The 13,612-nt window shown below is 37.4% G+C and overlaps 1 protein-coding gene across 2 annotated transcripts in view; it reads right to left on the bottom strand.

Moving 5' to 3' along the window:
• The window catches only part of RBM20 (RNA binding motif protein 20), an 80,367-nt gene that overhangs the window by 27,136 nt on the left and 39,619 nt on the right, over positions 1-13,612 (bottom strand). For both annotated transcript variants that reach the window (XM_015818111.1, XM_015818112.1), the window contains exons 2-4: positions 4,906-6,025; positions 4,134-4,195; positions 1,471-1,568 (exon numbers count right to left, since the gene is read on the bottom strand). In XM_015818111.1, coding sequence (XP_015673597.1) covers positions 1,471-1,568; positions 4,134-4,195; positions 4,906-6,025 — 1,280 coding nt within the window. The remainder of the gene's footprint in view (positions 1-1,470; positions 1,569-4,133; positions 4,196-4,905; positions 6,026-13,612) is intronic.

The following is a 13,612-nucleotide window of genomic DNA, read 5'->3' as shown; positions in this document are numbered from 1 at the left end:
ACAAGGGGGAGGGGCAAATTATGAAATATGTATCCTGAAGATACATGCAAAAACTACAACTCATGTCTCCCTCAGATGTGAGGGTAAGCAGATAAGATTATTATCTGCATTATGATGTAATTGTATACGTGTTGGTACTTCGAAGAAAATAAGGTGTGCTCTGGCACCATTGAAAGTAATGTATAACCTAGTAACGACAGGTATTTATTTTCTATGAGCTTATTTTAAACACACCCACCATTAAAGCAACTGTTGGGATGAACCCAGGATGTGATGAATGTAGTTGTACTCTGCTAAAGTGCATGATAAGTTTGTTTAAATGCATTAGGAAAACAAAAAGCTGTTTTAAAGAATAGTATGGAAATAATATGTGACATAAGATACATGATACACGTACAGTTGCGGACCTGCGCCTTTTTCGCCGAGCCCTGAAGGCCCATCTATTCCGTGCGGCCGGCCTGGCGTAGTTTGATTATGTTTTAGTGGGGGGGTTTGTATGGGTGTGTTTTTAGAACAGGTCCGTTATTTAATTTGATTTTAGAACTGCCTATATTTATCATGGTTTTTATTATCGCCTGTTCACCGCCCTGAGTCCCGTAAGGGAGATAGGGCGGTATATAAATTCAATAAATAAATAAATAAATAAATAAATGATTCATCTTTTTCCAAGAGCTTCGACCCTTCTAATCTGATCCAACAGATTGGGCATGCTGCAGATCCTGTAAGGCAGAGTGCTGACTGAGGTGAGTGGGAACTAGAAGATGGGGGGGGGGGGGTTTCCTGCTGTAGCCCCTGCCTTATGCAATACTGGAGATTAGAATGGCCCCAACCCTGTTAGCTTTCACAAAGCTTTAAGAACTTGGCTAAGTACCCAGGCCTGGGGTTTGGAATGCATTAAGGGCCCTGTTACTTGACTTTACTATAACTTGATAGTAACTTCTCTAGTCACGGCTTCTGTTTGTACCTATTTATTTTGTGTATGTTTTTATTGTTTTAATGTTTTTTAATTCTTTTGTTTTTATAATTTTAGAATTATAAGTTTCCCTTAGTTACTTTGTTGAGTTGGGCAACTATAGAAAATGAATGAATGAATGAATGAATGAATGAATGAATGAATGAATGAATGAATGAATGATGTAAGTCATTGAGGAATTTACAGAAAGGCTATGCTAAGTCATTACTTCAAAACATATCAAAATAATCAGGAAAGATAATTTGATCACAACAGTTATACTATATTACATCCTTTTCATTTTACCAATATACTTATATTCATAAATATTCTGAAAAATACATTGTATATTTCCATTCTTGGGGGGGAAAATAAAAACTTCAAACAGAGATTAATTTAGCTATTATGATTACATTCCTTAAATAATCAATGAAATGTGTCCTTGTGTCAACTATATTCCAATTCAATATATATATATATATATACTGTATGTTTATATATATTACTTGGATAATTACCTTCAGTACTAGACAGATTAAACACAGTTTTATTATTTGGGGAGGAAGAATGCAATACTCCTTCTGCTGCTGAATGCAACATACAATGAATATCAGTGCTAAAAAAAAGAAACAAAAGTAGAAATTCAGCTATAGAATAAGAATGCATGGGTCAGAACTTAATGTGTTTAGTTACCAGATTATTTTTATATTGAAGAAATCCAATAATAATACTACCTCAGTAACAGAAATTATGAAATTTTAAGCATAAAGCTTAACATTAAGTTAGTACTCCTGAGTATTTTTGAAGTCTTTAAAAAAATTCAACCAATAGAGAATTTTCAAGTGAGAATTGTATCTGAATTCAGTAAACATTCCTTCTGTTTTTGTTAACAGTGTAGCTGAGACTGTTCACAAAAATATCTGTAGTAGAGCACCTGCAATCTGTCGTGCCACAAACACCACTTTTATGAGGTTGGCCATAGGGAGCAATAGGGACTGCTGCTCACTTATCTTCCACCCTGCAGGGTAGCAGCGGGCCTGTCTACACTCTTGGACTCTGTGTCTGAGTTGCCAGCGAAGTTCCCTAGACCAGTGGTTCTCAACCTGTGGGTCGGGACCCCATTTGGGGTCGATCGACCATTTCACGGGGGTCGCCAAGCAAGGCTGTCCGCCATTTTTTTTTGTCCGCCATTTTTTTTGTCCGCCATTTTTTCCCCCTTTTCCGGCGGGTGCCTTACCTCCCTTGGGCTGGGCCAGCTGGTGGTCGGCCTGCTCCGTCTCTGCCGCTTGCCAGCTACGCCTCGGCCGGCGCAGGGGGCGGAAGCACGCATGCGCGGCGCTCCCGGGCAGGGAAAGTCCTCGACTTACGACTGGTTGGGTAGTCCTCGACTTACAGCCGGTTTAGTCCTCGACTTACGACCGGTTTAGTCCTTGACTTACGACCGGTTGGGGTCGCGGCATTAAAAAGGTTGAGAACCACTGCCCTAGACTTATAGTATGGGGGGATTTCAATCTGCTTCTCTAGGCCAGGGGTGTAAGGTAGTGCAGGAATTCATGGTCACCATGGACCTGGTCCAACTTATCCATGGTCCTACTCACATGGGGGGAGGTTGCATATTAGATCTTGTGTTTGCCTTGACAGTGATGTTATGATCTGGCTTTGCAGAACATTAATATCAGTCCCTTGCCATGGAAGGACCATGCTCTCTTGGCCCTAGAATTCTCCACAGCTACCTCCTATCTCAGGCAAGTGGCCCACCAAGGCACCTGATGGACCCAGTGCCTTTTCAAAGGGAATGTGAGATTCTTCCTGGAATTCTGCTTAAAGGCAGAAGCCTGGTCATAGCTTGGAATGAGCAGATGATGGGCTCCATGGACCAGACTCTCTGTCTACATGGGTCTCGTAGAGCACCATGGCTTACAGAGGAGTTCCAAGAAATGAAGTGACATGAGACACCTCAAGCACTGCTTGAGGAAAACAAAGAATAATACTGACTGAGCACAGGTATAATAACCTATATTAAGACTTACCTTGTGGCAATAAAAGTTGTTTAGTGTAACTACTTCTCTGCTCTTATTGCATCCAGGTCCTTCCTAGGTAAGGAATACAGTGAACCCTTGGAAGGTTGCTGTGAGGAATATTCTAAATATCTGTCAGATAAAGTTGCTCAATTTCACCTGGGGCCAGGCTCTGGCTAGGTAAATCTTTTGGATGTTACAGAGTTACATCTGAGTCTTGTTATCTGGGAGGAGTTCAGGCTAGTTGCTCTTGAGGAAGTGGACATGGCCCATACCCCTTTAGTTGGCCAATTAAGGTGGCATGTTGTTGGGTCCAAGCGGTGATCAATGTCTCTTTTCAGGAAGGGATGGTACCACCTGCTTTATTTATTAAATTTTCCACCCATTTCACCCCTGAAAGCAACTTTTTGAAGGAGGCAGTGTTGTGCCCTCTTCTCAAGAGACCATGTTTGGACTCAACAGTGTTAAACAACTTTGACTCGGTCTTCAACCTTTCCTTTTTATGGAAGGTTACTGAGGAGTTGATACACAACTACAGTGGATCCTAAATGAGGCAGATCATCTAAAATCTTTTCAATTTGGGTTCAGACCAGGGCACAATACTGAAATGGCACTGGTTGCATTTGTTGATAATTTTTCAAAGGCTTGGAATGGAGGTGGCACAACCATTCTGACCCTACTGGATCTTTCCATGGCTTTTGATATCCCTGACCATGGTACTCTTTTGGACCAACTTCAGGTTTGGGAGCGGGAAGCATTGTGTTATGGTGGTATTCCTTCTTCTGCAGTCATTCCAGACAGGGTGGGTGGGGTGCCCTAGGTCTTTGCAATGTGGGGTGCTTCCGGGTTCAAGCCTTTCACCTCTCCCTTTTAACATCTACACAAAATGATTAGGGGAGATCATCCATTGATATGGAGGACAGTTTAGACAAGTAGAAATCTCATTACTCAAAGCTACATTTTAATATTAATATTTGTCATGGATTGCCAGTCACAATGATACATTTGTTTCTTTTTCTTTTGAAAAAAAATCTATTTGTTATATTGTTTTCTGAGCATGAGTATATATGTATATAGATATATATTCATACACACATACAAATATAAGAGACTAAAGATGATTATGAAATAATTAGAGGCATCAATATATTTCAACTACTCACTTCTCTGAGAAAGTCAAGCAATTCTGAACATGAAGATTTCCTTTAATGTGCTGATCCCAGTCCTCAATTAAAAAACAAGAAAGATAGAATGAAATACCAGAAGAGATACATCTTGTGTGCTGTATCCATAGTAGTTATTTTTTATGAAAAATTTCTGTAGCATTCATCAAGTTATGATAAAAGAAAAGATGTTACAGTATATTTTGAAAAATAGGTAGCCAAAATGAAGACTTTAAATCATTCATTCAGTCAAATAGGTCCAGAAGTCATTCAATCCCATTACTCTGTACAATTGGGTGATGCCGCTATTGATAAGAAAACAATTTCAATTTATGTTAATCCCATCTAGAGAAATGTCACTGGACACACGTGAACAAAACTGCACATTACACATATGCACATCTACATCAATGATGTAGAACAAATTTTATCTGGTGGTGGTTATTCTACCCAAATTAAAATTATCTAGGCAATTCTAATGACCTTTCATCTTTTCATTTAGAAATGTTAATGAGACATCAAATGCATATGTATGTAGAATAGTATCAGAAACTAGTAACTACAATAGTAATTACAATATACCAATGTGATTTTGGATAGAAATTTATTTCATTATTTTTAAAATTAAAGATACATATATCGTGTCAGGAAAATATGATGCAGTGATTCTATTGATAAAGCAACCCAGATATGGTAGTTCTTAAGCAGTGAAGCAGTTACTACCTGGAAAGAGACAATTTACTAAGAAGGCCCAGATCTGAAGCAAACTTACCTTAAGGTCAAATACCTTCTTACTGCATAAGGTACAAATGTGAGGGAAGCAAAGAGGTACAATACTATGAAAGTCGTTTAATTCATCGGACTGAAGAGGCCTCACTGGCAATCCAGAGGTAACAGGTTCCTGCTTTTGTCTTGTTTGTGAATTACTATAATTCTGTTTACCATTTTTAGTTCTGCTGAAAAAACGTGGAGAACCAGCACTAAATTTTGTGTCTGGTGTTGGTTCCTCGGGGTTATAGAGATCACTCCTTACTTCATAAGGGACATTTGTTGATGGCCACATATTTGCACTGGGCATGTCAATTTTATTTTGACTAGAGAAAGTAGAAGGATTTTCCCATTGATTATTCGTTTCTCTTTCATGTACTATAGAACCCATCTTTCCCTTTTGATTCTGATGAGAATTTTGAGAGTCAGCAGCAAATGTCAAAGACTGTGTACAGGTTGTATGCTGGCCTTTAGACACAGTTCCATAAAACTCTTTCTGAAATCCCAGTTGGCCTTCAGACATTCCATTTCCAGATGACACTGGGACTGGATGAGAACCACTGGTTATAAAGCTCTGTTGACCGCATTGACCAGCATCAGAGGGGAATATCTGTTTATTGTAATCATAAAATCCACCTGTAGTAGAGGAGGCACTAGTTTTATTTAGACCCATAGATACAGCTTGTTGTCCAGCAGTTTGAGAAATTACACCCCCAAAAGGGTTTAGGACTACAGTACTAACATTTTGATTTGAAAGGTTACTTACTGATGCCAGGGTTCCACCTTGGGCTGCCAAAGGTGGGTTCTGTGTTGGAAAATGTATTCCACCAGGTGGAAATCTAGTATTGGTGGCCCCAGGACCACCAGCATGTCCTGGAAGGGTATTAAACATGGAAGGGTGTCTTAATTGGTTGAAAAGTGGCTGAGACATGGCCACTTTAGAAAGAACCTGGTTCAGGACAGTTGCAGCTGCTGTGTTGTTGTTGACTGCTGTCTGAGCCAATTTTAATCTATGTAGTGTAAGCTGTGCTTGAAGCTGAGCCAGCTGAAGACTTGCAGAAGAAGGAAGCAGTGGATTTGCGGTGTTGACAGTAAATATATTCTTGTCCAGAAGTTTGGCAGCACTGTAAAGTAATAGCAATAATTTTAACCAAGTTTGATCAATGTCAACTGTAGGTATTTTTCACTAAATTATGACTAAGAGGTAAGATATTATTCCTGACATCCTTATTAAATCCTTGAAAGCAAAGAAAGTGATTGATGACATGTAATTGTCATCTTACAAAGGATTTACAACCAGTCATTTCATTTATGAAGACGAATGGCAGATCAAAAAGAAGCTTCCAAGCCACAATACTACAGTATGCGAAGTATAGCTAAAGAATAATAAATCTGCTGGATTTAGGCTTAATATGTTCTACTGAATATTCTTTGTGAATCATACAAATGAAAAATTTATTTTCTAGTACAGGAAACAAAGACTCATTCCATCATAGCTGTCATTATTAATTTTTGTATAAAATTATAAACCCATGTAAGGTATGCATTGCAGTTAAGGGTCTTCGTTAACAACTAAACTGAAGCCCAAACTGCATTTTTAAATATATGATTTTTCAGTATTTGAAGAGCTGTCTCACAAATGGTTTTCACTGACATACAATGCTTCTATGTGAGTTCATCAGAGTTGTGGCACTATGATCATTTCCTTTTACAGTGGTACTGTTGAGTTCTAATCTACAGATTAATTATAATGCCCTGGAGGTTATTTCAATGGTGTTAGACTAGGCAGAAGCTGGTACAGAATGCATAATCAATTTCAGAAGTCCAAATGTATCTTCACAAAAAAGTTTGAAAGCACAAGAGAGAGGGAGGGAAGGAAGGGGGGAGAGAGAGGAGAGAGAGAGAGAGAGAGAGAGAGAGAGAGAGAGAGAGAACTTCTCTATAAAGTTCTCATGCTGTTTATATACTCAATTCATTTTACTTTGTTGTCCAGCCCCAGGGGGTCTCAAAACCTACCTTATATTTTATAAATTTAATTAAATTAATAAACCATGAATAATAGATTATATGGGGAAATACACGTTCTCATTGCTTTTATACTTTTATTTCCTTTCTATCTTTTTACATTAAATAAATTCAAATAAAGTACAATGTGCCAATGAAGCAGAATTATTATTATTTCTATAAGTAAACAAGCACACTCATGCCTCATAATGTGCAGTACTATGAAAGATAGAGAGGAACAAGAAAACAACATCCGTTTAACAGAACACAGATTTGTGACCAGACACTCTTAATAATGTATTAGTATCATGCTCTGGATACTTATCATATATATGCATTTTATAGCATTTCTAGATTATCCTCCAAAAAAGGAAATTACTCTATACAATGTAACAATTATATATATATAATTTATAGCAATGATTTTTTTTAAAAGCACTAATATTTCTTTGTAAATTTTATTTTTCTAAAAAAATTGGGCTATTATTCAAATATATTCAAATATATTCTTAATGTATTGATATAACTTGCTAGTATATTAATATTACTAAACAGTATGCTTTATTTATATATAACAAAAATTCAAATGCATAAAATCAGTGAAGCAGCCTCTGTGGTTTTTTAACGATTATATAATCACAGTCAAACAATCTGTATTACAACATAACTTTTAATATAATTGATGACAGATTTTCAAGCAGTTTATTTCCTAAATGTAAATTATTAACTAAAATAAAGAACTCATTTCTCCTGGGTTCTAGCCTGATGCCTTAACCAGTTCACCAAACTGGCTCTCATATTATAAATAATACTAGAATCTGTTGTAAATGGATATTAAGCTTTCTAACAGATAGACTGAACAATTGGCCCTGTGGTGCAGCTGGAACAATCTTGAACTGAACACACTCAAAACTGTAGAGATGATAGTAGATTTAAGGAGACGTCCTCCTATTCTACACCTCTTACAATATAGACAACACAGTTATCACTTGTTGCTTGTATGTACACTGAGAGCTTATGCACTGGAGACCAATTCCTTGTGTGTCCAATCACACTTGGTCAATAAAGAATTCTATTCTCTTCTATTTCAATTCTAGAACTTACAAGAGATTAGATGACATAATCAAAAATTGTATTTTGCAATATACAATAGCTGGAATATCTTGTTGGCCACAAGAGAAAACAACAGTGATGATATACTTTGTACAATACCTATATTTTCCTATAAAATTCCATTGATAATATAACTGCTCTCTGCATGCTATTTACAATATTCCCGATTGAACAAAAAACTGACACTCAGACACCAAGCTACATGTACACTAGAAGACAGATCACGTGTTTCTGCATACCATTCCTACTATGTTAGACTCACTGAATGTAAATAGCAAGTAATATCACTTGATATTTATAACATATGTTCAGTATTAACATCACAGCACAGAAATAATTTAAAAAATCCTAAAGAACAAATTCCAATTTAAAAGGCAACATGTGATTTCAGTACAAGAACAAATAAAATTATAGATTTTTAAAAGCAAATGCTGGAGTATTAAATTTGTGCTCCATAACTTGATGACAAATCACACATGCAATACGCAAGTGCTTGGCGGCCACCTTATTTCAGGATTATTATTTTTTCAGCTTCCCAGACTGGGCTATAACCTTGAGATTAGTCTTCAATTCTAATATTAATCAGGTTTATCTATACTTAGCTTTTTCAAGATTAGCCAAGCTTAACCAGATGCCACTATCTGCTTTGGTTAAAAGGAACTAACATTGTTGGAAGTTGGAAGTGGAATTTCTTCTTCTATAATTAGAGCCTTATTCTTTATGACCGATGCTAGGATGGCTATAAAAATGGCAGAACTTGGGTTTTCTCACTGTTGTTTAAACAGACAGTATAGTATGTAGCTCTCTTCCCAAAAACCTTTGATACCAAATATGAGTGAAATGGGAAAAATATTGAAGTTAAAAGGGCTTAAATGTTTTCTATATTGTTAAGAAACTTTCACCAAATTATGCCTGACAAAGTTCCCTTATTTAGATTTTACTATAATGCAATCACAAGATGAATGACTTAAATAGCTTCCTTCTGGAAACATAATCTCAGCACTTTTTTAATTTTAGAGATTTAAATTAAATGTCTGATTTATTATAAATTCATTATTATTTTGGCACAGTCAGTTCCTACAATTCTGATATTTAGAAGGTACTTAAGAACATTTTTTCAGCAAGCCTTTGGCTGTAGATGAATACTTTAACAATTATTTTCCTTATTCTTTTACTTGTTTATAACTTTTACTCTGACTTACATACTTAGTTGAAGATTGAAGTAGACAAGGCTTTGGTAATGGCCACAAAAGAGTAGATTTAGTGGAGGTCCACCACTAGAGGGAGATGCCTGACTGAGACAATACTCAATGGATTGTATAATTGCTCTTCAAGAGGGAACATGCCTGTTAGATATTGAAATAATCCCATCTCATTTAGCTTTGCAAATTAATAAGTGAAATAAGAATAACAGATTTCCTACTTAATTGTCTGCAACACATTTTCTGATTTAAAGTTATTCTCATTTTTCAGTGTCCGTTCAACTGTCATATTTGACCTTCTACTAAACATAATAATAGAAGGAACAAGCGTAAAACAAGTATCAAAGTTCAAATATCTAGGAAAAATATTCATGGAAGATGGTAAAATGAATGAAGAGATTAACATATGATGCAGTAAGATAAACCAAGTATTAGGATAGCTTGCTCCTCTCCTACAACATAAGGCAGTACCTACTGATCAGCACAAAGAAGCATCTCATGCAAAATATATTCATCCATACTCTAAGTTACTGGTGCCAAACATGGACACTTACAATAAAACATAAAAAAGGTAGTCATTACGGAAATGAGATGTTTGAGGAAAGCTGCTGGAGTGACCATAAGAGATAAAATCAGAAATGAGATCATAAGAGAAAGAATTGACATAGAACCAATCTTAAACAACATATAAAAACAACAAATAAAGTGGTTTGCTTACCTGGAGAGGATGTCATGGGATTCCATACTGTATAAGGCGTGTGCAAAAAAAGGAGAAGGTCAAAGAACACAAGGCAGACCCAGAAGAAGATGGAGAGACAGCATCAAAGACACATGACAACAGCATCAATAAACAATGGTTGAGGCCAACATAAAAGCAAGAACCTGTATGTCCCTCAATACCCAAAACCCAAAGAGAAAGTAAAAAAAGACTATTTCAGAAGCAGTAATAATTCAAATTTTAGCTTACTCAAAGTAGATGATTTTTTATTGAGAGATAGAAAGAATGTTATATATTAGTACTAAATATTTTATATGGTTTAACTCTCAAAACAACTATTCCATGTGTTTCCAGAGCATTTTAGTGTATACTGCCCAGTTCAAGGAAAATAAGTGGATATGTTATGATTCACATTATGAATTAAAAGATTAAATTCCTTCTCTTGATGCACAAAGAAAGCCATTTACAACAACAACAACAACAAATCCTGCATACCAACAGGATAAAAAGAACAGTAAAATTTGCCTGATATAAAGGAATGTTTTGTCTATCACATGCCAATGCTAATTACTGTGGTTTCTGTAACATCAAGAAAGAACTATAAACATCAGTATTTTCTAAAATAAATCAGAGTTTCAATTCTCTACTATTACACAGAATGTTCAAAACACTCATTAGCTATTTATTGAATAAGTATAACTGCATTCCAAGAATTCTTCAGCAGCAGTTAGGAGAGGCGGATCTACACAGTACCAGAAGCTCAGGACTTTTTAAAATCTATATATCATGTCTGGTTTAAAATATAAGCCAATCTGTGCACACTTGATATTTGTAGAGCTTATGGGGATGAATGGTTTTGATGTCACAAAATCTTTTCTTAAAAATGAGATATGTGCATCAAGTGCTATGTAATATATTACCCAGTCTCAAGTTAAAAATGTATAAGGCAGTCCTTAAGTTATGATGATAATTGGCACCAGAATTTTCATTGCTAAACCCTGGCATTCCCCACTGGTTGTTAAGTGACGACCCATCCTGATTCAAACCATTCCTGGCTTGATCTCTCTATTCCTGAGCCTAGGTAAGGTAAGGGGCTGCCTTCTCTGCAACTCCCCCCACCAACCTATCTCCTTCCATCTCTGCTCTTTTGGCCACCCTGCGCTCCGCTGCCTCCGCCCGCCATGTGCTTCACTGACCCAGAGCTCCACTCAATTTGCTACCTCACAGCCGTGTGAGAAAGCCACACACAATTTGGACAAAGCTGCATGCAGCTATCTTGTGAAGGGCCAGGCTGGGTGTGCCTCATCAGAAGCAGGAAAAAGACAGCAAAGGTCAGGCTGGCAGGGTAAGCAAAAGTCAGGGTGGCAAAACAAGTGGAGTCCCGGTGGCAAGGCCAGAGGAGCTCACGGCAGCCAAAACGGTGGACGAGATAGGTGGGTTGGGGTAGCTGAAGACCCACTACAATAGTTAAGTGTGAGTAGACTGCCAAGCACTGAAATGTTATTTATCAAATTTAGAGACCGCCACCTCACGTGATCACGTGACTGTAGGGAAACCGTAACAGTCTTCTGTCTCCTCTCACATGCAGTAACAGCTCATTGGAGTAATGCTAATGACAGTAACACTCAGATTAATGTATTTCACAATTACAATCTAGGAGAAGAAAGCGAACAGGTTGTTTGGAGGCTCCATAATTAAAGTTAGACTAAATTTATCTAAACTTAGAAAAAGCAGCCAGACTAGCTAATAGGTTTAAGCTCCTATATACTAGAGAGCAGCTGCGTCTTCTCTCTGGAAAAAAAAATATTCCCAAAATGTCAGCTTCCCCATACCTGGGATGTATTGGCTTTCTCTTAAGAGGCTGCAACTGTGGAGTAGAAGTGGCAAGTGACCTACCCAGTAGGAATGTATCAACATTCCCATGTACTTAGGGGTGCACAAGCAGAAGAGGTGCCTGCCATACCCCAGCTAGTCTGGGCTGATTGTGTCAATTGATCCTCTAGGTTACTGCTTTGAGAACTACTACTAATAACATTCAAATATGGTAAGAATCCATGCCAATTCAGTCAAAAGCAACTGAATAAATAAAGAATTGAAAAGCATCAAAAACTGAAATAACAGGTATCTCAGTAAGACTCAAAAGTAGCACAAAAATATAGCAATTCAAAGGCACAACATGAAAATACAGGGACCAAAAAACTCAAGAGAGACCTGTCCAGTATCAAAAAGATACTATCTAACATACATGTATGTTAGAGTTAAAGTATGTTAATTTTGTTTGTATTATGAATGGATAGCTTAATTTAGACTTGGGATGTTATGTATTTATCCCTGTACTCAGTTCTGGGAAGTCTGGGGGGGGAGGGGGGAAGGGGATGAAGGGGTAGAATTATATAAAATTTGGTGTATTTATAAATATAATGTAAATGCTTGTCTTTAAGAAGAGGAGATGATCGGCTAGTACCCCTAAACTGCATCCGAGGTGGTGGAAAAGAAGGTGATGGGATGTGTACAATAGTTGGAAAGGAGAAAAGAGGAGAGGTTGTGGTTAAGAGGGGGGGGAAGGAAGAGGGAAGTAGGTAGGAAGGTTGAGGGAGTGTGGATGCAGGGGGGGGACCGCCGATTATTTCTGAATACTTATTGAGTAGGCTTGTTATGTGTTTGTTTTTCTAATGAAATGCACCATATTTGTATTATTTGTTTATATGTTTATTTGAAAAATTAATAAAAAATTTGTAAAAAAAAAAGATACTATCAAAAGTATCAAAAAGATAATAAAAGAAAACTCAGGCAGTTCTCTTGGGAGAAAGCATTCTTAAACAAACGAAATACTACTGGGGGGGAACTGCTTCTACGTTGCCATTCACCATATTCAGCATGAAAAGTCAAGAAAAAGAAAAAAAACTTCAGGGCTCAATTAGAATAAATGGGACAGATGCAGCACCCCAAATTATGAAGACTCATGGCTCATAATGATGGTAATGACAGTAACTCTCTGAGTAAAGTATCCCACAGTCACACTCGAGAAGAGCATTTTGAAACAGAAGGAAAGCATCTTACTGCCTAATCTCCAGGCAAACTAAATAGCAGAATAATGAGCTTTTCCTATGATTGTAAACAGCACTAAACAATAGCAAAATTTTAAATCAGAGTTTCTAAAATTGGGACAACATTTTATTTTACCATATCAGGGCTAAATTTATTTTACCACATTAAATAACAAAGTCGGTTGTATAATTAGCACTTCACCTGGAAGTGAGATAGCATCTTTTCTATTGGGTACTTAACAGGGACATCTCCTAGGGTATTGATGTACAAGCGTGTTCATTTTATGATTGATCTTTCACAAAGGCCAAGCATCTTGAATTATGTATGTGTAGCGGGCTGGCTGAAAGGCTTTCTGGGAGCCTGCCCGGGGAAAGGGAAGCTCGGACAGCTGCCGCCGGTTTGGGGCGTGACAGGCATGGATCAGGCAGAAGGAAAGAAAAGGAGGAAAGAAAGGTGGTGGTGGTTGCGGTTGCTGTTGTCGGGGAGAGACCAGGTGAAATCGCAGAGGATTTGAGGTTTTAGCTGATCCCTCTCTTTGAAGGAGAGGGAAGGAGAGAGAGAGAGAGAGAGAGAGAGAGAGAGAGAGAGAGAGAGAGAGAGAGAGAGAGAGAGAGAGAGAGAGAGAG

The sequence above is a fragment of the Protobothrops mucrosquamatus genome, unplaced genomic scaffold (assembly GCF_001527695.2).
Source record: "Protobothrops mucrosquamatus isolate PMUCROS unplaced genomic scaffold, P.Mucros_1.0 scaffold681, whole genome shotgun sequence".
Classification (NCBI taxonomy): domain Eukaryota; kingdom Metazoa; phylum Chordata; class Lepidosauria; order Squamata; family Viperidae; genus Protobothrops; species Protobothrops mucrosquamatus.
This window is presented reverse-complemented; position numbering and strand designations above follow the sequence as displayed.